This window comes from Fukomys damarensis, unplaced genomic scaffold (assembly GCF_012274545.1).
Source record: "Fukomys damarensis isolate Sample0158 unplaced genomic scaffold, DMR_v1.0_HiC HiC_scaffold_5, whole genome shotgun sequence".
Lineage (NCBI taxonomy): Eukaryota > Metazoa > Chordata > Mammalia > Rodentia > Bathyergidae > Fukomys > Fukomys damarensis.
In genome coordinates, this window is record NW_022900917.1 from 9,219,285 (window position 1) to 9,243,120 (window position 23,836).

The 23,836-nt window shown below is 37.9% G+C and overlaps 1 protein-coding gene and 1 long non-coding RNA gene across 2 annotated transcripts in view; one reads left to right on the forward strand and one right to left on the reverse strand.

Moving 5' to 3' along the window:
• The window catches only part of Trps1 (transcriptional repressor GATA binding 1), a 230,118-nt gene that overhangs the window by 71,784 nt on the left and 134,498 nt on the right, over positions 1-23,836 (forward strand). The window contains exon 6 of the mRNA XM_019206817.2: positions 5-74. Coding sequence (XP_019062362.1) covers positions 5-74 — 70 coding nt within the window. The remainder of the gene's footprint in view (positions 1-4; positions 75-23,836) is intronic.
• LOC104859047 lies at positions 19,327-23,280 on the reverse strand. The gene is made up of 3 exons (XR_779274.1): positions 23,012-23,280; positions 19,962-20,116; positions 19,327-19,458 (listed from the first exon to the last, which is right to left on the reverse strand). It is a non-coding gene; the product is annotated as an uncharacterized LOC104859047 (long non-coding RNA).

The window sequence follows — 23,836 nt, forward strand, 5'->3', positions numbered from 1 at the left end:
CCGGGGCCCTGGGCCCGCAGTTCCCCGCGTCCGGAGAGAGCAAGGCCAAGGACGAGTCGCAGTCCCTGCTACGGGTAGGAAGGTTTACTTTCTCGCTATTTCTGGGGATGGCGCCTGCGCCGCGTGCGGGGCTGTGTGGGCGGCTCTCGTCCAGCGAGCGCGGGGTGATGGTGCAGAGCCACAGAGCCACCTCTGCACAGAGGAGGCCCGAGGCCCAGAAGGAGGCACATCTCCAGATTGTTAGGGGCTGCGGCCGGGGCCGGGATGGGTTGCATGAGGACGTTAGCAGAGATCACTGATCAAGTGGACTCCTGGGGAGATGCAGACGTGGGGTTAAACAAAAGCAAACCCTAGACGCCTATGAAGACAAGAGTTTGCTGTTTATTTGCTAGGAAGAGGGACAGTGATGAGGAACGAAGACCATCCCAGGAAGGACAGTGCACGTTTTAGACAGTCAGGACCTTTTAGGGGGGAAGATGGTGTCCCCGGTGGAAACACAGAATGAGACCTTTTCGTAGAAGAACACCCTCCATTTCTTCTCTCCGTGCTGTCTGTGTAGACTCAACTCTGTCAGGAAATAATTTGGTTTTTGAAAATTCTCAAAGTTCCCAGTAAGCGATGCTTGGGTTTTGCCTCAGGCACCACAGTTTCAGCATTTCACCTCAACGCTGAGAAAGTGTCGAGTTGGGATGATTTTGAAGCTTTGTTCGTGCTTCGAAAGTAGGATCAGAAACTAGCTAACCTGTACAAAAGATCCAGTCAGGAAATAAAGAGTGCAGTCAGCCCAGGGCTGTGGACTGCTGCTCAGAAACCACTGAGGACTGGAGAGAAAAATTGCTCTTCTCCAGGTCTGGTTGGTGGCTTTTGTCTCCCTCCCCGCAGGTTGTCTGAGGCCCACCTGTGCTGCTCAGGTATTCCACAGTGAAGTGGAGAGAGGCCCTTACAGGCCACACTTGCTTATAAAGGCTGTTACTATTCCTGCCTGTAGCCAGTCCCTGGAGCTAAGAGAAGGCTTGGGTATGGTAGGGGATGTCCACTGTGAGAAACAAAGAATCCTTTCTCTAGGAAAGGAGCAAGTTTATTACTAGTAACTTGGGAAGAAAGAGAAATGGTTCCTGTGCCTTTCAAGAGGGGATTCAACAGAGTGAGTTCCTCTTGTAGAGCTTTATGGAGCTGTCTTTGTATGATTGTAAATACTCATTCTTTTCCTAGTGAGCCTGTATCCTTCTGGACTCAGGAGACCCTGCCTTCTGGTTATAAGGCTCGGATTAGATAAGTTTTGTAAATTTCACTTCCGGTGGTAAGGAATGCAGTCTACCATTGGTTAATTTCATATTTTGTCTTGAGAGTGTGGCACGTGGACACCTCCCATTGGCATCCCTGGAGCCCTCTCCATTCAGCTACTTTAATGGTTTCATCAGTGGTATCTACAATTGATGCCAAACTGTTTGACTCTTGTTGGTTATTTTTAGCATATCTCTTTTTCTGTCACTTTCTGTGTACTCTGAGAACCTGGAATACTAAATAATTGATGAGATAGTGAAGCAGAAATCCTGAGCAGTACAGTTACGTTTTCTGAGGAGGCCTGCAATGATGATACTTTTTTTAAAAATTGTTGTTTTCAATTCTTCTACTTCTGTAATTCCCTGTCTTTAAGTTTCTATTACACCATTTCAACTATCTTTTCAGTTCCTCCCTGGTAGCTGCTGAAGTAGGAAAATTTCAGAGTTAGCCTGCCTACCACAACCCTGTGATTTAGTCTTTATAGGCAGGATCTACCACCTTTCAGACTACTGAAAAAATTAAATATACATGTACATATTTTTATGCAAGCTCTGAATCATTCTTCCATGATTTTAGTAAAATTTGAATATTCAGAAATTCACATTTTTGTATTTGGGTAGTGTGCTTTTAAAGATCACCAGTTTATTGGATAAGACGAGGAAGAGGGGCCGGGGACTTAGCTCAGTGGTTCTGCTGCCTGCCTTACAAGTGCAAGGTTGTGAGTTCTATCCCCAGTATCCCCCCCAAAAAAAATTAAGACCAGGAAGAGCAGCCAGTTTAGTTTGTTGTGCAAAATTTAGTTTAATAACTGAATAAAAACATTTTGGTCTTTTTTTTCTTTCTTCATTTTTGGCTCTAGGAATTGAACTCAGCATCACAGTTGCTAGGCAGGTACTACACTGCTCTGCTACATCCCTGGCTCAGAACATCATTTTTTGAGATGTTGTCTGTCTTAGCTAAGAGTCTGAACACCTGAGAAAATTAAGAAGCATTCTCACTGTGAAATTGATACAATTCTACTTTGGTGGTAGAAATTGGTATTTTTGAGTTACCATAACAAATGGGGCCTTTTCAGTTCATCAGCCTCCATCCAGAGGGAAAACCCAGCAGAATATCACTGTGCTGTTTACTAAAGGGAGACTGATGTGCTTTCACTTTGTAGTTGTGAAGGTCTAGTTGTTAGTGAAGATGTCCCATAATTTATATGTGCACAATAGAAATATACAGATACAATCTACATGTTTTGAGTAAAATGGAGGTGTGTGTAAATATATAGTGTCTACATTTGACTCAGATAGTAGAAGGAAACTTGAAATCACTCCTTGCTGGTGGATATGCTTATTTAGAAATACAGTTTATTTAGAAATTTAGGAATTAGAAAGTACCAGATTTTAAATAAATTTCTTATTAAATAGTACATTTAGCATAGCATTAATAGAGCGAGCACATTAGTAGTAACTTTATACATAGAGTTTCCAAAACGAAGAGGAAAAACTTAACAATCTTCTTTAAATACTGAAATCAAGAATAAAGTGTGGAAAAATGCCGTAAGAATATGTTGCTTTAAATACTTTAAGACTGTGCTGATAAGCAATGGAAATGTTCTTAATGGATAGGATGAATGTCACAAAGCACATAAATTACCATGTTGCTTTCAGAATATTAGTCTTTCTGGTACTTTTTTTTTTTTTTTTTAACTGGATTCAGCAGTGACAGTTTGCTGTATTCTCTAAAGTGAGGAAGGAAGTATAAAAATCATAAGAGCTAAAATTTCAAAATGTTCCCTTCATTAGCATTAGTTTTTTCCTCCTTTTTTTTTTTTTGCCTCGGTCAGTGTTTGTCCCTTGTTTTGTGTTAAATATAAGATCATTCGTGTGTGCTTTCATTTAGTGAGTGTCTATATTTATTTTTCCCTTGTGCTAGTGTGGAAGTGACCTCGATATAAATTTTTTTTAGCTGTGCATGTCATCTGTGTTGACCATTGTTCTTTGAGTGTGTGAAAGAACTCATTGACAAAGGCTTTATATTATAAATTGCTTTATACAAATTAGGCTTTTTGTTGCATTTTAACCACTCAGTATTTCTATAAAACCATCAAACATTTTCTGAATGATATTTAAGCCTTTAGAGTCTTTGCTAGAAATATTCCAAGCTCTTATGAAAACTTTGATTTATATTGTTTTCAAACTTCTAGAATAGATCCTATAACACCTTCTCATCACCTGAGAATGGTCACCAACATTTAATACTTTAAAAACGGAGTGTTTTTATTTACGTATGAAATAGAGCTCTCTACAGAGGTTAACATATGAAACATGTTAGCATTGAACATGATCTATGCTAAAAGTAAGTTTTTGTATTTTCCAGGAGGTTTTTCTTTTCCATTTTAAACCTAAGTAGAGTAGTGGAGTCTGGGAATCACTTAGCTTTGAGCCCTTTTCTCTATCCATTTCTTCTCTAGTGTGCACTTATATAGAACACTAATTTTTAGGAAAACTCATATGCAGTATAAATTTATTATTCTTATTTTTACTGGGTAGTAAATTCTGGATTTTATTCTTATACTGGAATTTTTGGATTGGATTTTATCACAGAAAGCTTAATTGTTCATTTGATTAAAAACATGGGCCGGGACAAAATACTTGCTCGTTAAATTTCACAAAAATTTTAAGTATCAAATGAAATTTTCGTCATTAACAAAATGTCATAAATGAAGTTGAATGGGTTAGTCGGTGAGAAACTTACTGGCCAATCGGCATTAGGAGGAAGAAGCCCGTCATTTGTCAAAACAGTGTCATAGCTGGGTAACTCATAGGCTCAAATTCTTCCTGAGGCTCCTCCCCTTTGGCGAGTAGACTACTCTTTTCAGTGCACCTAGAGGAAAAACCAGCCTTTTCAAAATTGATTTCAGTTTCCCGTGTGCAGGTATTTATGAATTTGTCGGTTTTCAGGCCTATCCCGCACTGCGTGGCTGGAGCGGAGCTGTTCAGCCGTGGCCCTGAGGGAATGAGTTCCAGGCTCTGGGCCTGTAGACCAAGATCAGTCCCTGACTGTCCAAGGGTGGCCTCCCAGGAAGTCTGTCTGTCTGGCTCCTACAGAGGATCCTGATGCAGCCATCCTAACTAGAGTGTTGTGTGGTTATGCGGCCCAGTTAATTAATGTTTATCAGGCCACTTGAGACCCTCTGATGCAGGGTGCAAGATAAGAAAAAGAAGTCTGATTATTTGTTCACTGTGTAAATGCGATACCAAGACAGTACAATGCAGGTGCTATTTCCAGCTTTCTGTAGCAGGCGTTAAATTTATAGTTTAAAGATTGCTGATACCGGGCAGTCTATTGAGATGCAAAAATGTTCTTTTGGGGCCAGTCCACTGGCAGCCGGACAGACATTCAGACAACAACAGAGTTGAATGGCTTTACAACCACTGACAGAAGACTGCAGGAACTTTTTCAACTAGAGACGATTGCGAGTGAAAAGTAATAGTTACTGCTTTGCTTCATATTTAATACAAATACAAGTGGAATTAAGATGTGTTATATATAGAATTGACTTCATGTCTGTGTAAATCACCATTTTTCTGAACTTCTTTGGACCTTTTTATATGTCTGTATGTACAGTAAGTACCCAAAGGGGCAGACTGTGTCAGCAAAATCCAGAAGGTTTTATTTTCTTTTTTGTATTCGGAACTCAACCTCAATTCTTCACACTGAGCTACATCCCCAGCCCACTCTGGTCTCGATGAATTGCCGGGTTTGAAGTTTTGATCCTTTTGCTGTAGCCTCCCAGAGTGTTGGGATTACAGGCATGCACCACCACACCCGGCTGAAAAATCAAAAGTATTTTACCTTTTTAATCCCTGGCTATGAAATACTAATTTTAAGCTGTTGATATCATTTTTCCTTATGTAGCAGCTGATTTTTATTGATTAATGGCAATTTACTTGTGACCTAATTTCATCTCATAAATTGGCCCCACGGGCCTGAGGATTTTTTAAAAGCGTTTTTTGCCCTCCACTGTGTTGTAACCCAGACTGTTGGTGAGGTCTGGCATGGTTCTGCTGGCCCAGGTTTCTCAGCCAGAGGAAGCAGATCTATCTGGTTTGTAGTCACTGTGAAACAGTATCCTTGAGCGCAGTGTCTGTTAACTATTTCCTGTGGAAACATCTTTGTGTGGCTTCTTTATTTCACAGACTGCCTGACTCAGGAGATACCCAGGCCCCCAAAGGAACCCATTCTTGAACTTTAGATGTTGGAAGGGAAGTGTATTCGAAAGGTGGCCCATGTTTCAAAACACAGGTGCAAACATGCAAAACTCTGCCAGTCCTGAGATACACAGTCCTCGTGTAACTGTGACCTTTTTTTCTGGTAGAAATCAGGGTGATGGATGTATTTCACATGATGTTTATCTAAATGCCACAAACATTTTTTATCAGGGATTTTGTTTGTTTCTGCAAAGAAGTAAATTTTGTCTTCAGAGTCGTAATCTTTTATTCACCTTTCCTATACACTTTGTTTAGGAACCTTCTATAGGCCAGGCCATTGATTCCTAGAGTGGTTTACAGGTTAACTCAAAGAAATTTGAAGCTGGACAATGCTGCATATAGTTTGGCTATTATGCAAAAAGCTGAAATCATGTCTGTGATACCTGAACTTCTTTCCTTTATGTTGGAGAAGCCGCATCATTTGTAGATAGTTATCATTAACTTCACTGTATTAATGAAATGGAGTCTGAAATACAAATTTTATTTTGGAAAAAACACACGATTTTATGATATGTTCTGTTTCTGTTGTTATCGGTGCTTAGGAATGATGCAAAGGAATCTCTTAAGTACAGGACATGCGGTAAATGGGAGTTTTTGCCATCATTATTCAAGGCAGAATGATTAACTGTCTCTCAAATGTAATTTTACTGTTACCTTGCATCTTTAAAGAGGTGGTTTCCCAATGTTGATGATTTCATTTGGGCATGTTAATTAAGAGAGGGCTAAACTCTTTCATGCCATGGAAATGTACTCATGGATAGCCAGGAAGTACAAAGGATATTTAAATTTTTTTTTGAAAAACATAATTAACTTGGATAACACTTTATAAAAGGAGGAGGATAGTGATTATAATTGCAACTTTTATGAGAATACAGGTATGAATGAAATATCTTAAAGATTTTGAGTGAAATAGATATTTTGTGTGGAGGAAATGATAAAATTCATGGCAGTGTTTTATTGAATTGCATGTGCCTGTAGTTTAGTTTAAAATTCTATATTCAAGACCTCTTAATCGTGATTTTAAAAAGTCTTGCTAGATTAAAGACTCATAACACAATCTGTTCTCAGAGAACTTCCTGTCTGAGTTTAGCTAGGAATAAATCGGGTAGTATAAGAATACCTTTGTAGCAATCTAACTTGAATTCTCAACAAAGATAAAATCCGGTGACACTACCTTAGAAATTGCACAGGAAAGCATTTATAAAGAAAACGTTTGGCAGAAGAGCATAGATCTTTATAATCGATTACTGTGTCCTTTAGCACTTCTGTTCCTGGGATTAAACATTCACTGCTTTCCCATTACCTTATTACTAGATTAACTCCTTCTGTCCTCACCAAAACTATTACTCCTTTAGTAAGATGAGGAAACTGAGACAGAGAGATCAGTTTGCCCGAGGTCCTAGTCTGTAAAATGTGAGAGGTGAAATTCTAGCCCCACACAACCTCCTTATAGCAACTGTGTGGCTTCCTTTAACTCACTGTGATTTACTAAAAAATGCTTCGGTGACTTCCTACAATTTCAGAATTCATTTGTTTCATCAAAATACGTGTGTTTTTATGGACACTGAAGAAAATGAAAACCACTAATAAATTCCAACCCGCAACTATTTTTTGTGTTTATATTTTGGCATCTAATTGATCTTTTATACGCCTTTAAATTTATATCTTTATTTTTATATGCCTTTAAATATATATATATATATATATGTATAGTATTTATTATATATAATTTAGGTATAGGACTATGTACCCAGTTGTTTATAACTTTGTTTTTTAATTTCATATCATACTGTGGATATGTTGTCCCATCCAAGTACAATTCATAACATTTATTTTCATACCACATTATTATATTATAGCATGTTGTCCTCCCCTGTTGATGAGCATTTAGGCCATTTCCAGTTTGTAGTGATAAAGACCACTTTGACAAACTTCTTCATACATATTATTCTTTGGATTTACTACTTCTTTGGAATAATTTCTTGTAGTATAATTAGTTATTGGTAACAGAAACAAGACTGTTATCTAGTGGTAATGTCCAACTCACTGGCCTCTAAAGGAGTAATTTTTAAGGAGCAAGAAAAGTCAGTAGCTGACAAATGCATGTGGAATATTATACCAGAATATTTAAAGATTGACTGTTAAATGGTCATTAGCTTCAGGGTGATGTAAAGGATTCAGAGGAAAACAAATGGTAATCACTAGAAGCTGTTTCTTATGACATATATGAGCTATAATACATGATGAACAGCCAGGTATAGTGTTTAAAATGCCTACTTTATGTTACATTTGCAGCATGCTTAGAGAAATTCATTTCCAAGCATCACTCATTTTTCTAAGAAGTGTTGATTTAAGTGTTTTAATTGAAAACAGACCTTCAGACAGTTGCCCCCCACCAGGGAGAAATTTCTCTATTTCTTTTTCTTTTTTAATTTTGTCTCTGTGGATAACATTCTTGCTACCCTGAATTCCTTAATATAATTTCAAAGTTTTTTACCTTCCTAGGACATATGCTGGGTATGTCAGTAATGTGGTGGGCTTTGGGGGTATGAGAGAGGAAAGGTGTTTTATGTATTTTTCTTTAATAATCTTTATTTTCATTTAATGATTCTTGTTTTCAAGACCTGCATATACATATATATTTTACCAGAAAGTACTTTTTCATGATATTTCATAATATGAAATTGAATATTGTTTATTATTTTTAATAAAGCATTGGAAACCCAGAAGCAAGAATATTTTCTCAGATAACATTACACTTATGTTTCCTGCATGCTAAAAATACTGAGACTTAGGCCATTCTTACCCATACATTCATGAAAATGTGTGTGTTATCATTTCTATAGGCTGTCACGAGGCAAATGAACAAGGCTTGCATATGGGAATCTAACAATTTACAACTACTCCCTCAGGGAAAGATACTTTACTTAAAAGTAATCATTTGCTTTTTTTTTTTGGTACCCAGGATTGAACTCGGGTCCTTGTGCTTGCAAGGCAGGCTGAGCTAAATCCCAGCCCATCATTTGCTTTTTTAAAGTAAAAGCAGACTCAGTGTGGGACTTTTGAAATTTCTTCCTTACTACACTCAAAAAATGAGCAAAGTTGTTAATCCAGTACTGACATTGTTTCAGCATAGCTGTTTTGCAAATCATGCTGTAATTGACAGCAGTTTGGCTTTTCTATATTAGGAGCTAGGCATATTTGACTTACTCTTCCTAATATCCAGTTTACAACCCTGAATTTTCTGATAATTTGGGAAAACCTATCTACTTTGTGTGAATTATAAAGCTAATTCACAGGCAGTTTAAAGATTTCGGAATGTGAATTGCTTTTGAACGCACTGTCTAGGGTCTACCTTAGTAAGCTTTTAATAACTTCACGCTGTGTAGATACAGGCTGATTTTTTTCCTTCCTTACTTATTTACTTACTTACTTATTTACTTCAATGCTGTCTCAAGTTCATATGGGATTTGAACATTTGGTCTGGTTACGTTTTGGTGCTGTGCCCAGACCTTTGAGGTTGCAGTTGGGTTTGGCAGTGGGTATGCTCTACCTTAGCTCCGGCTGTGGTTCAGACATGACTGGATTTTATTTTCTGGGTAAAATTAGGTTTTATGTTTTCTTTTGACTCTTCCTAGTGACACAGTGGAAAGGGTACTGGATTGGGGGAAAGAAGGCTTTGTGCTGTAGACTCGCTTTGTGACTAACTAGCTGTGTGATCCTAGGTGAGTCACCCAATCCTTACACACCATTTCCGGCATTGGAAAATTATAGACAGAGTGTGCCCTTGCTCAGATCTCTTTAAAATTACAAATTCTGGAGCCAACTAACTTTCCTGTAAAATCCTAAACATTCAGATGTGTGATACCCAAGGCAGCTTTAAGACAAAAATCTGATATTTTGAATTCAGCAATATTGGTGTCCAAAGAGGTAGCATACATTTGAAGAACAGGTTCTTAAATGTGACTTTCATTAATGGCCAAGAATCCATAGGTTATAAATAACTGTCACACGGACAGCCTGAAATCTTCAAAAATTACATTCGTTGGCCCTGTCTTACATAAGAAAGCTCATTCTTTGGAAAGGGCCCTGTTGCAAAGGATCTTAGTATTAGGGGGCAGCTTATGAATGAAGGGAAGAATGCACAATGAGAAATAAAGCAATGCTGGTAAGAAGGTGAGATGCTTGAATTCTACTTCCTCAGTTTCTTGGCATTGAGTGATGGTGCCTGCTGTGTTCCCTGTCAGATGCTCAAATCAGAATTTTGGATACAGAAACTAATTTTAGTAGGTGGGGTGCAAATTTCTTATGAGTCCATGAATAGACTCTAATCCCAGCTGTTTCATTACAATTATAAAAATAAAATTGGCTGTGAATCATTCTAGCTCTTTTTAATGGATGTGAATAATTTAGCTTCATCCCACTGAAATTTAAAAACTATAAACCTATCTTAGTTCTTTATGTTTCTTCAGAGTTAATATCTCATTATTCGTAGATGAGTTTCTTGAAGTATGGGTGGTCATGATGAATGTGACCATATTTCTCCTTGGGTCTTGGGGTTTTCAGGAGAGGAGTGGCCTAGGATAGGACTCTGGGGATAGAGTGGAGAGGAAATAAGGGAAAGAGTGGAGGAAAAGCAAAAAACTTCTTAAAATAATACTTCCTGGTATTTTCTTTCCCATTAAAAATATACGTTTATTTTTTAGTATAGTTTGGAAAATATAAGCAAAAGGGAGAAAATGCATATAAAAATGTGTGTCCTTTTGTGGCAATAAACACATATGTACACTGTCATGTGTACACATACAGAGACATCACACATACAAGCTACAAACACGGATTTGTATGTTTATTAGGAATGGCTTCCAATTTCACTTTGTAACTCTTGTATTTTTCCACAGCTGCGTATAGACTACCTCCTCACATTGATTGAGTGCATAGCGTTTTGTTGGATGTCGTACTAGTTATCTTAGGGAAGTTGATTTCTTCTTGCGGGATATATATTTCCAGCTTTTGCTATTACAAATAATGCAGCCTTGAATAGATCTGCAGCTAAATAATTGCATCTTGCTTGCAGTTTTAAATGATTAGAATTAGTGTGCCTATAATTAGGCTTCTCTGTGAGATGACACAGAAGTGCATTTATTGGCAAGTGTAGGTCCCTTTACCGGGCTTCTGAGATATACTCCTGGGAAACAGGAAAACCGTATTCTTTCTTGACGTTCATTAGTTAGAATCGCCTCACAGTGGTAGTTAAGAAATAGAAACCCTAACATTTTCTTTAAACGTTATTATAGGGGGAAAAGTTAATAACTATGATGGTTTGAATAAATGCATTTCTGAAGCTCCATTGGAGGATCTGTGAGGTATCTATTTCACTTTTATAGCTGAAAGGTAGATTCCTTAGTCACCTTGATGCTTAGTGTATATTTCAATAGTATAATGTCCTGAAGTGAGTCGGGCAGGGCTATAAATACACAGGGATTTGGCTGTTTCCGAGAAGTGTTGTAAAGGTAATATGTTTTAGTGATTGCATAGATTTGAGATCAACAGCTACTCAGTGAAATGTTTGGCACTCAGGCTTCCTTTTGATGTACTTGAATTTATTTTAATTTGTTCAGGGCTTTTTACACAGTTCACTGTAAAAATAAAATCAGGTATTAAAAAAAAAAAGGAGAAAACTATTTTATATATACCCCATATATTTTCAGTTGTTTTCCCAAGCATCATAATACTATATAAAAATTATTTTATACAGAGATCAGCTGTAGCTCATTGTTGGTAAAATTCCAACTAAATATCCTTTAGTTTGTGGGATTTGAATGCAGATTGTATATGTCCAAGTTGAAACACGATAATGTGCACCTCGCTTGAGGGTTTATTTTTAGAGAAGAGACCCCTCATAGAACAAACTAATCTAGGCTTGAAATAAATAGAAATTTAAAAAGATGACAATAGCTTTGTAGAAGCAATTCCTGAAACACCAGTCCCTGTCCTAGTCATCCTGTAAATACTAATTTAGTACCTACTAGATTTCAGAAAATGTGCTACCATGTAAACAGTGTGAAAATTAGTAAATCAGAATTCCTTCACGCAAGTTTTGCACGGCCAGTTACAGGTGATCAGAGAATCAGCTGTGTGAAGGGTAGGGATAGAGGGAAGCAACTTTGTGTACTTACAGAGGAAGATACCCCGTTCAATTGAGAAAATCAAGGCAGTTGTTAAAAAAGATTTTTCTGAGCTTATTTTGAAAAGCAGATGCTTTTTTTTTTTTTAAATCAGGTAGACTTGATCATGAATGAGCCCTACAGAGAAAATAATGTGTTGGAAAACTATGCGCGGTGTAGTTTTGGGAGCTCCAACCTGACATCTAGGTTAGGAGAATTTCCTTAAATGTTTATTTGAAAATTTTTATTTCTGAAGTAAATAGGGGCATGTTCTAGGTTTGGGGCTGAGGAAGACTTGTTGAATCCTTTTATAAAATTAATACAGCATTTTATATGGGATGGCTTAGAAGAGGGGTAGTTGGGTAGTGTTGGGATGAGGAAGATTAATCATCTTTTAAACCCATTGTTCTATCAGTGATAACAAAGTTATCAAGATAATAAATAGTGAACAAAGGAAATAATTTCTGTAGCTGTGCGTAATGTAGAATCTTCCATAGTTAGCAAAGGTTGTATGAGCAAGTGACTTAGTGTGTTTAGGTAACTGGAAGAGGAGACGAATAACAGCCATCATTTGAGACACACCTATTATTGGCCAACTCCTCCTCTTTATTTGTAGTAATTTATTTAATACAGTAATGCTCTGGCATAATTGCTGTCTTTAACTCCACTTTGCAGAGAGGAAGGGAGCCTCAGCTATGTAATGTCATTTGCCCAAAGTGAACGACTGGATCAAATTGGATCAGGTCCACAGAGTCTAGTTTCAGAAATCTGTACTCTTTACTATATTTCCTCTCAAAAAATGGTAGGGCCATTGGAAGATCTCCAAAGTCAACTATCAAGAGTGGAATTGTGAATCAGGTATACACCTACAAGTTTGAAGAGCATGCAGATTAAAATATCTAGTGCATAGATGGAAATGGCTGCTCTTATAGAAGAGAGAGGAGTTGGAATAAGACTGCTAAATAAATGCATCGACAGTTATTTAAAGTTGAATATATATTGAAAGCATAGTTTGTGTAAAATATTCTTGGAACAGTGTCAACAAAGATAAGCCAAAGATACCAGGAGATTGTTCAGGGAATTGATTAGAGCAGAGGTAAAGGAATGTCAGGTTCCAGAGGATGAAACAAATGTCGTCTTACTGTAGAGGAGGAAATGACCTCTTTTTAATTCAATCATCAAGGAAGATTTGCTGGAATGGGGTGTTTATCCATTGGTTCTTGAAAAGTGGTGTTTGGGAAAACTAAGCACCAGTCAAATTGCAGAAATGTAAAGAGACTCCCAATAGAGAGTGACCTTTGCTACTCCAGCTTAAAAAAGAAACACAGTGGATGAGCCCACTCTGCCTTGTAGGATAGTTTTGTAACATTTGTGGAATCAGATCGGAAGATTCTCTGCACAGGTCAGAATTTCTCTGTAATTGATAGGATTCAGAAACAGTAGACACCCAAGCTTCCAAGGAGCTTGTGATCATAGACCAAAAGGAGAGAGCAAGGAAGAGTCATCTTCAGAGAGGAAGATCGGTGTTCACATCGCCTGACTTAAAAATGCAGTAATGTAATCAGTATAAATACGTTTCACAAAGTTTGTTTTCTTTTAACCTATTTATAAATGTGTAAGGTTGTGTGTGGAAATAACTCTTATTCAAATATAGATATAATTCTCCTGTTTAGGGTTACTGTGTACATATGATCAAATAAAAATAAAGCCGAATAATTCTTAAATGTTCATTTAAAAATGTATATTATATGCATTGCGCTTGCTGGTTGCATTCATTATCCATAAGAAGTATTATATTTTAGTTTTGTATATTAGTGTTCTTACTTTTTACTGATTATCTCTCTAAAATGTAATCCAGTGGCTCCTTGCAATGTCTAATTGTATCACTGAGAAGAAAGGGAAATGCTTGCTTGTGATACGTCACCTGTTGTACGGTGACTAAAACTGTTACATCGCTTAATACTGTGTTACATTAAGTCACTTTGAAAGCATTCTACTTTCCCTTTTGTTTAAAAGTCCTACAATCCCTAGGATATTGGTGAGGGTTAATGGAAGTCTCGATTAAAATCTTCCAAGCTTTAAGGCTTTCCGTTCTTGTAAACAATTTGGATCTGAGAGATAAGCTTATTATTTCTTTTTGCTAGTCTATATACCCGTGTAATGTTAATAAGAAAAATCAAAGTTTCTTTTTCTTTAGTTGTGTTGCAATAACTATAAATTAAAATTCCTTTTAGAAAAGTCGCCCACTCTTCGTTGTGTTGGTCTAAGAATTTATGGTAGTTCTTTGAAAAAAAGAAATGTAACGAAGACATACTGTAATCATTTTAAAAGAAAGGAGCTGCCTTGAATGTACCAATTTTCCTTAGCTGCCCTGAGTGTACTGACTCTCCATTACTTAAAAGAAGCCTTTTAAGTTTTACATCTAGACAGCTTTTACAGTGGTTCTTCCAAAAGTTACAGGACTGTGAACCCTAACCACCTGCATAATGAATCTGTACTTGCTTGAGTAGCTAACCGAGGTGCAGGCAGGTAAAAGGCTCTGCCTGGGGAAACAGCAGTAATGCTGGTGTCTTCCACTTGGTCTCCACATGACCAGCCCAGGCTCGCTGAGCTTTCTGCTGTAGGACACACCGACCATGCTGTGCCCAGGCAGTCACAGGTCTTGGTTTTTCTATTTTGCATGAACTAATGTGGTGATTTGGGTTAGCGTGGGACTGAATCTCACCTCTCTTCTGTCCCGTGCATAAGATGTTTTTCTTTTGTGAAGCTGGGAATTGAACCCAGGAGATTCACATTGAACTATGTCACCAGAACTTTTTCATTTATTTTATTTTGATGCAGGGTCTTGCTAAAGTTGCTGAGTTTTCTGGGCTGGGCTTGTACTTGTGATCTTTCTGCCTCAGGCTTCCAAAACACTAGGATTGTTTGTTTCTTGTTGGCTTTTAGCATGCTGCTCCTCTCTTTGGAGATTTGGAATCAGTGTTTTTAATTGAATACAATTGTACGAGGATATTTGTATTTTTTTATTTTAAAACTGCTTTTTAATTTCTAGATGAGACTGCCATATTGTCTGTATATTTTTCTAGTGTTAAGTTTGTAATTACATACTGAAAAATATTTGAATTTTTAGGACCTGAAAATTAGTAAATTGTAACTTACATGCATTTTAGAAAATAACTGTTAGCATATAATATTATTTAGTGAGGTGCATACTCGGAAAAATAATTCTAAAAATTTTGGGTTCACATAGAAATAAAACTTTGAGTTTTACTGGAACATTTTTAAATTTGAATTTTTTTTCTGAGTTACCTAGTAAAGCAGAGATTTCTTAGAGTTCACAGAATTTTTTTCATAAAGGAATGTAGTGAATCAATCTACCTGTGTGTTTGTAGGTTTAAATAATGTTCTGGTAAAACCTAAAAGGTACATTACCTTTTTCAAGAAAAATCATGAAATGCAAAATTATTTTTCTTCATAATACATAATGTTAAAAAAATTAATTGTAGATTTTTTGGTTAAATTTGATCAGTCTGTTGCTAGTTTGTGGAGCTCAATATCGACTAACGTTGAACTCAACATGTGAAGAAAGATTGATTGTTCTTCTGAGCTGCGTGCTTCCAAGGCCAGGGGGATGTTTCAGGAGGTGAAGTACAGTTCTCTAGATAACAGGAAGTGTGCAGTGGCACTGTTTATCTTGATTATTTTGTGACCAAGCTTATAGTGTAGAAAATGTCACATGAAGAAGAGAAAGATACTGGCAGATATATTCCTTGAGCTAGCAGCACCTGACGTACTAGGGACAGACACGGAGAGAGAGTGGAGTTTGAAAGCTTTGGGCACTCAGCAGTGCATCTGATGTTCTCATCCCGAACCCAACCTGATCATCTTAATCACCTTGCCTAGAAGTGAGGGATCCAAGTGCAGGTTGAGATCCATGGAGACAGGTGGCTGTCCCCTTCCGGCGACTTCTTGCTTGTTTTTGTCGCCCTTAGGGAAAAAAATAGTAGCGGGAAAGAGGGAAGAAATGAGTTACTGTGTGGGATGAGAGCTGGAGACTCACTCTGTTTTTAGCCCTGGTACTGAATGGCAGTTACCCTAGTGTACTCTTCTGGTACCAGATGCATTGGCTGCCTGGACTGGGATTCAAGCAGAGAGAAAAGATTTGTAGAGAAATAGCTAAAATTGTACCGTACTTTGTCTTACACAAGTTGTTATTTTTGTGTGCGTGGCTTACCGAGATGTAATTCCTTCAATGATTGAAAATGTGATCTAGTAAAAGTCATTGGCAGGAAATGAAATTTCACTTTGTTGCTTTTTTTTTTTTTTCACTGAAAGTCTAATCTGATTAGCTTTGAAACATTTGTTCATCTTTTTATGCAGTATTTGAACTATGCTATGGGAGGCATATGGGTTTAAATAGTACTTGGCTTGTCATCTGCTGATGGCGGAAAGCGAGATGCTAAATAGGAGTCGCGGGAAAGTGTATTTCGGTAGAAGCTATTTCCATCCAGAGTGCTCTCGGCAGCCTCTCGGAGTACTTTAATTGGGATTATATTGATACGTGTTAGTAAAAGGAGCCTATTTGCTGATTTGATGGAAACTATAGAATCAGAAAATTTCTATGTCTGTTTAGAGATTTGGGACTCTGAAATTTTTGTCCCATTAATTATAGTGGGTTTTCTCCCCAAACTAGTCATTTGTAGACAACATGTTTCTGATGACTTTTTTAAAAAACAAGGTACCATTTATATCCCGTGCTGGAAATTAGAAAACAGAAGATTGATTTTTTTTCAGATGAATCTGCAAAATAAAGAAATATTTATTCTTGTACAATATTTTTATGGTAAATGGTATTTTGAAAAGCTGTGTTAACCTTACAGAATTCAGAAAGAAGAAGAGGAAGGGGATGTCCACTGTTAGGATATTAAACACTGAAAAAGACTCCAGGCATCGTCACAGGAGTTCCTCTCTGAGTCTTCTGATCAGCTCTGGGAGATGGGGCAGCTGGAGTTCTTAAAGATGCTAATGCACAGAGAAGTTGACTTCTCTGGCCATGTAGCACAGCTGGTGTAAAACTCTGCCCACGACAGAAAATTGACCATTGTCCCTTTGACCTAGAAGGTCCTTGTGTCGTGTCCTCTGATCCTTGCTACATTGTGGGTGTTCAGAAAGCTGCTGCTCTGGGGCCTCCCTGAAGAGCAGCAGGGACTCACGTCGCCTAAGCAGGGGTCACAGGAGAAATCCATCTGCTTCAGTGGTAAGAGATGCTTAGCCTGGGTGTCTTTCCTCTAGCCAGATGACGTCAGGGTGACTTAGTGAGTGGCACATTGCTTGACAAGGCCGCTTGCTTGGGATTTTTGGGAGAATTGTGTGGTATCAAGCCATTCAGAATTTTTAAGTCACTTTACCAGTATTATTACAAATTCTGCTTCTTGTCTTGAATGTGTTTCTTAATTTCTGAAGATAAGACAGTATAGAGAGGTGTAGTTTTTTTCTTTTTAATCAAAACTGAGCAATCTTTTATCATTTTCTTACTCTCAAATGGTGTTGTCAAAAGCCCAGTAGATCTTTCTTGGCCACATTCTTGGAATTTTTGTCTCAAAGGGTGTGCACTTAAGAATGTGCGTAGGTAATGTTAGCTGGACTGCTTTCTCATTTCCAGTATCGGCAAATGATTGCAGAGGTGCTGGGTCCATTTAGACACAGGTTAGATAAGAATGAGAAGGAAGGTAGAAATGAAGGGTCAGCATGTGGAAAATAGGTCTAGGAATTGCTATATTGAGTTTTGAGTTTTTCTGTCTGTGTGGATGGCATTTATTAGATACACTTATTTTCTACATATTACACATCTTTTTATCTATGTTTTTATACTTGGAACCAGTATACCTTGGCTATAGCTGATACATACACTCCTTTCTTTTTAAAGGAATAAACTACTGTAATTGAGAAAAAATGTAAATTTTCTCTAATAAGTAAGATATGCAAGTAAGATGGTTTAGGATAAAAAACAAATTATAAATATTGCAGACATACGTATGGCATAAAAGTGATTATTCCACTTACCTCGTTTACCTCATTTACTTCACCTACATGAAGTAATAGAATCATCTTATTGATGATCATTTTTTCTGCCCGTTTGCCATCTTATTTCCTTTCACAGAATGATTTCATGAAATTATACAGATTAATCCATTTTAATAACATATCTGTTGGACCAAATTTATTTCTCCCTAAACTTTTGGGTAAACTAAAATATATGCTATTCACAGATTTATCATAACTTTGTAGCTGTCTTAAAGTTTTGTAGATAATGTGAATAGTCTTTGCTTAGTGAAGAGTCATTGTCTCTGTTTTGAAGAATGGGTGGTAAAAGTAATGGCCTTCTGTTTTTTTTTTTTTTCTTCACACTCTTTTAAGATTTCTGGGACACTGCCATGCTCCACATTTCCGCTGGCCTTCAGAGTGCCAGCTGGCAATTAAAAAGAAAAAGAAAAATCTAAAAGCAACAATAAAATCAGAAATCATGGCCTAGGGAACCTCATCCCAGTATCCTGTAGGCTGGCTCCCATCCAGAGATTTTTGCTGTGTAGACACGTTTTAGACCTGGATTCTCTCCATTTTCTATTCTACCGACGTGTCAACTTTTCTCCTCTTTTCTCCCGCCTTGGAGGAGCTGTAGCTGTAGCAGCTCCTTTCCACAATTCCCTTGACTTTGGATCATCCGGCTGGTGACTCTGTGTTGTCCTGACCAGCCCAGCCTGTCTACAGATGGATGGCTGTCCAGAATGCTCCTACACATGCCTGTTGTTTGATCTAAACCAGTAGGCGATGTGTACATAGATCCTCATTTGCCTGCACTCCATCACACACATGCATTGGTACAGAGGATGATATGGGTGGGCGTTTATGTCCATGATTCAGTATCTACAGTTTGCTTTAAAGCAGCATTTGGATGTGCACTTATTTATTTATAAAATAAGTGAGGTGAAAACAGCAGTACTAGATCAGGTAGATGGTCTTGTTCAGATGAGAATGAAGAAATTCCTTCCTCTGAAAGCTTTTGAGTAAATGGTTAGGGGTTCCTGTAGTTCGGTGTGATAAGATACACTGCACTGTAGTGAAATCAGAATTTTGAAGCATGATGCTTCTCGTTTCTTGATGCTATCATTTTTTACTGCATTAAATATGTATTTTATTTATCCTCGCTGAATTATTTCAGTAGTCAGTGCAGCCAGTAAAGCTGTGATTAACTTACTGCTTTTGTTCACACGATCACTTTCTCAGCTCGTGCATCTTGGAAAGGCAACTTTGACATTTTCCACCAAATTACAGATGCTAAGACTATTCTGTAGAATTGCTTTCTTTTCCTTTTTATTGAAAGTGTGTAGTACTTCGGGGAGCTCACTAATATATGTATGAAAGCCTCGACTCATCAAATGGAAAATAAAGTCAAAACAGGAAACTTCAGTATGTTGAATTATGAAGAAAACAAACAAGAAAAAGAAAAGCAGAGTCATTTTTCCAGTGCAGTTAAATAAAAGAGGCCCGCTAATATCACACTTATCTAAATAGTGTTTCTTCAAAGGAACCATCTTTAATTTCACCTCCTTCTTCTGAGATTTCATGTATGCTGTCAGACTTTACCAACAGAATACATAGTTCAGATTTCCGAAAGGATTCTGACTCTTCCTGCTGGCCAGCCTGTTGAAAGCTGGTGTTGAACCACTTGTGAGAGGCTTCTGAACCTAAAGAAGAAAAACACCTGTGGCTGTCAGCACCACAAACAGTTCACATTGTTATGCATCATTTAACTACTTTCCCTTTGTCAGCAGGAGTTTTTGTTTCACACCTGAAGGCTGTCATGTCAGAAGTCAGAATAAAGGCTCTAATCTTGGACTTAAAGTTCAACAGTGAATGAACTGGAGCCTTTTTAAAATTTTTTTTAAATACGGGGCATTTGGGTTCGAAGTGTGCCCAGTGGCCTCTCCTCCCCAAGGAACAGCAGCATGTTAAACATTAGTTCCCCCTAAGTATTCTCCCTCTGTTCTCCCATCCTTAGAAACCTGTGTGTTTATTAGAAACCCTTACATAGTTGAGAGTAGGGAGAGATGTTTGATTGACTGTTTTATGGCCCCCCTTTCAACATTTATGAGCATGTGCCATATTTTAAAAACCCCTAAAAGTAACATCCAGTAGTGTCAACTTTCACAGGCACACCGTGGGGGCCCACAGTGAGCCAGAGAATTACCCTTCCTCAAAAGAAGAACCAATCGGGCAGCGCCTGTAGTGATCTCTTGCTGCGCATGGGTGTGTTCTCCTCATCCACTGTGCTTCCGTGTGGACAGCAGTCTTGGGGTACCACAGTGAGGGGTTTGGTTGTGTTCAGCATTCTGGCACCGAAACCTGAAGGGAATTAATTGGTACCCTATACGGTATGTGTAATGGGCACTCTCAGCTGTTTAAACATACACCAATTATTTTCAAGCTTTCCAAACCCATCTGTCACCATATCGTCTGCTCCCATGAGACAAAAGTGTTATTTCTTCCTGCACAAACTGATAGAGTCCTGCTTGTTTCTCGTTTCAGCAAAATTCTTGTTTCTGTATCATCAAGATCTATTGTTTTTGTTGTTGTTTTTGCTGTTGGTTTACCTACCCCAAATTTATTGTACGGTTTCCTATTTGAGAAAGAAAAACAAAACTAGGTGCAACCAGATGGCCACATTGGGAAAAAATAAAAGAATGAAGTGCTAAAGGCTCTTAGTTCAGGATTAAAAACACTTTGTGAAAGCTACAGCGCTATCTCTTCTCTTCCAGTGTTCCTAGTTGAGTCATAGTAATGTACTTTGTGGTGTCATATTAAATCGCTGAGGTTTTCTGTCCTATTCTTCACTGTGTAATGTGTCATTTGACATAGCTTCCTGGCCATTGGATCTTTCTGAAATGTTGGCAGGCTTAGTTCATAAATGGGAGTAGTTGGACTGGAATTTGAGCAAGACTTGAACAATGTTAAAGATGCTTCCAGCTCTCTTGAGATTTCTCTAGGGCAGAAGAAGGGAAATATAAGCAAGTGTGTGTGTTTTTTTCCCTCCGGTGGTGGCAAGTTCCAGAGATTTCTTGGTAACTGATTCATTGGCTCCTGAGTGTATTTTACCTCTGGCGATGTTAAATAAACCCAAGACTGGATAGGTTTCCCTTAGGAGGGAGATACCCCAGCAATTCCCATTATCATTGCTTGAGTTATCCTAACACCTAATACCTCAGCTGGAGTTTAAACATCATGACAGTTAGAAGACTTACAGTGAGTACAGCAAGGGCTTAGGAGGCCTGTGAGTACAAGTTCACAGTCACATGGTTGACGCCCATAGAAGATTTAAATTGTTAGACTAAACTTACATACTGTGAAGTTTTAAGATTTTTCCATATAAATTAATGAACAAAAGGCATATATATCACTCCTTGGATTTCTGAGGTTCTTTTTTTCTTTTATCACATTAGCATAAGAGGAAATGAAACAGTGCAAAGTTCTAATTTCCCCCACTTCTGGCTGAACCACTGGTTTAGTGATTAGCCGAGGAGACTTTCATATTGTGTTTTGAGCTCTGTTCCCTGGCTGCGATTCACTCAACCCTGACGCAAATCTGAACTAAGTACTTTGTAAGGGGTTAGCCTTTTGTGCAAGGTGTGTGAGAAATCCTGCCGGACCAGGTTGGTTACAGAATCGTGTCAGATTGCCTTTGCCCTGGATGGTGAATAAGAAAATGCAGACAACAGAAAAAGGATGGAAAAAATTTTGCTGAGCACACCCTCACCCACCACTTCCGAAGGATTATTGTCTTCCTTACAAGAACTGAAGATTCCTTTTGAGTGATGAGTGTTTGTTGGGTGGTTTTTTTTTTTTTTGCTTCTTTTTTTCTTTTTTAGAAATTGCCAAGTCACTGGCAGTGGATACAGCATGTCAGACGTCAGGAAACTAGACAAGGGCTTCCCTCCCAGGGTCCCTGTGCCTGTGGTGTGGTGGTCTTGAGGCTGGTTGCTTTGCATTATATCTATTTGATCACATCACCTGGTTATATCTACTGCATTATATCTATTTGATCACTAGGTGATCAGCAGCCTTTAATGGAAATCCCACACAATCTCATGGAAATCTAATGGAAAGAGAGAGAAAATATACACACCTAGGGGAGGGGAAGACAGAGAAGGACAGAAAGACTAAGCATTCTTCACCGATCATGTCCAGATCGTCCCAGGGTGTGGAAAAAATTGTATATCTCTCTGCTTGGGTATAACCACTCCCCTTTCACTTAAGCAAGTAAGTTGTATGGACATAGAATTTATATTTCCATATCGGTGTGACCCCTTGCACTTGAAAGCTTGCAAAACAGTCAAGATTTTGTCCAGTCCTGAATAATCTACTTTTAGTTAATCCTGAAAGTTGTTTTAAATAAATCACAGTTCTTCAGTCCAACATAAAATCTTTTCCCCCCGTATATAAAACTGAAGTTCAGCATTGGTTAATCTTTTTTTTTTTTTCCCTTGGCAGTCAAGGACCAGTTTGATTTGAGTTATCATTATTTTGGGGGAAAAAGAAGAGGGATAATTCTAAATACAGATTTATATTAAAGTGATGAATTAAAAATGTTTTTTAAAAAACTAATATAGATTTATATATTTATTTACTTGCTTGCTTGGCAGCACTGGCCTTCTCACTTTTTTATTTTGAGACAAAGTCTCTGAAAATTGCTAAATTTTGCCCGCCATTGGGCTTGAATTTGTTATCCTCCTGCCTCAGCCTCCCACAGTGGAGGGATTACAAGTTTACAAGCATGCAGCACTCTGCCTGGCTAATAAAAAAAAATTAAAATCAGTATTCAGATAAATCCAGGAAAATGGGCAGAAGTAAATAGGCATTTTCTTTATTCACTGAAAAAAATCAAAACAAAAAGAATGTTAAGAGTGAAAATATTGGGAGTGATCCCCCTATGTCACAGAAATAACTTTAAGTAGTTCTTCAGAATTAAGGATTTTTAAAAATATCATTAGGTTATTTTTAACAATCCTTATGATTGTTGAGAACATGACTTATACCTGTCTAAAAACAATTACCTTCTTACACCGGTCATCTTGAAGCCTTTAATTACTATTACCCCCCCCCACTTTTTTTAGCCTTACTGCCACGTCTTGATGTATTATCGTTGCTTATTTCCCACCAAGAAAATTTAAATCTTTGTATGTAGTTAAGTTTTGAGAAACAAATTGAGATTTGTTGACCAAGATCTGCACATTTTAATCTCACCTTCCCATTCCAAGCTCATTTAGGTCGGTAACCATCAGGTGCGTGTGATTTTACTAATGACTGAGAAGTTCCTGCCTTTAGAGGTACACTTATCTGTACTTCAGTCCGTGCTTGGCAGTATTACTAATGGAACCCAGGGAAGATCAAGTAGGGTCTTGGTTTGCTTTAGTAGCTGCCTGTGCAGGATCTGAGCCAGGAATTTGAACATGCAGCCTGAGCGTAGACTGTTCTCCAGCTTTATCCAGGTTACCTTTCTCCCTGTAGCAGGTTTCAGTTAATCCATTCCATTCTAAAGGTCGCTAAGGATAGAATTCTATTTGTGGATTTTTACATACCCTAAATCGCACCCTTTGTTGACACTGGAGTTCTGAAACAATTGAGGCAGGTAAATGGAAATAAAAGCAAGATTAAAGAAATTGAGGGAAGAAAATATCACTTTTCCTCTGATAGAACAGATGAAGAAGAATGTGGCTTGTCCTGTATTTATATTCTGATGGGCTTCTTAAAACTGAAGCTCAAGACCTCTACCTGCCCCAGGTGGGCCTGGGACCATAGGCTGTGCTTTCAAATGGCCAAGATGCAGTGCTTTTTTGGGGGTGTTTGGAGTCTGTTAGGAGAGGTAAGCCCTGTACACAGGTGACCAGAAAATAGGTTAATATTTGGCAAGCATCCAAAGCAAGATACAACGTTTCAAAAATAGATGTAATATTTCCTTGGTAGGGATCTTTCCTTTATAAAATGTTTTGAAACATGAAGGTAGAAAGAGCTGTGTTACTGCAAAGCAGTCATAGCACTAATCCGTGATTAATGTTAATGTAACTTCAG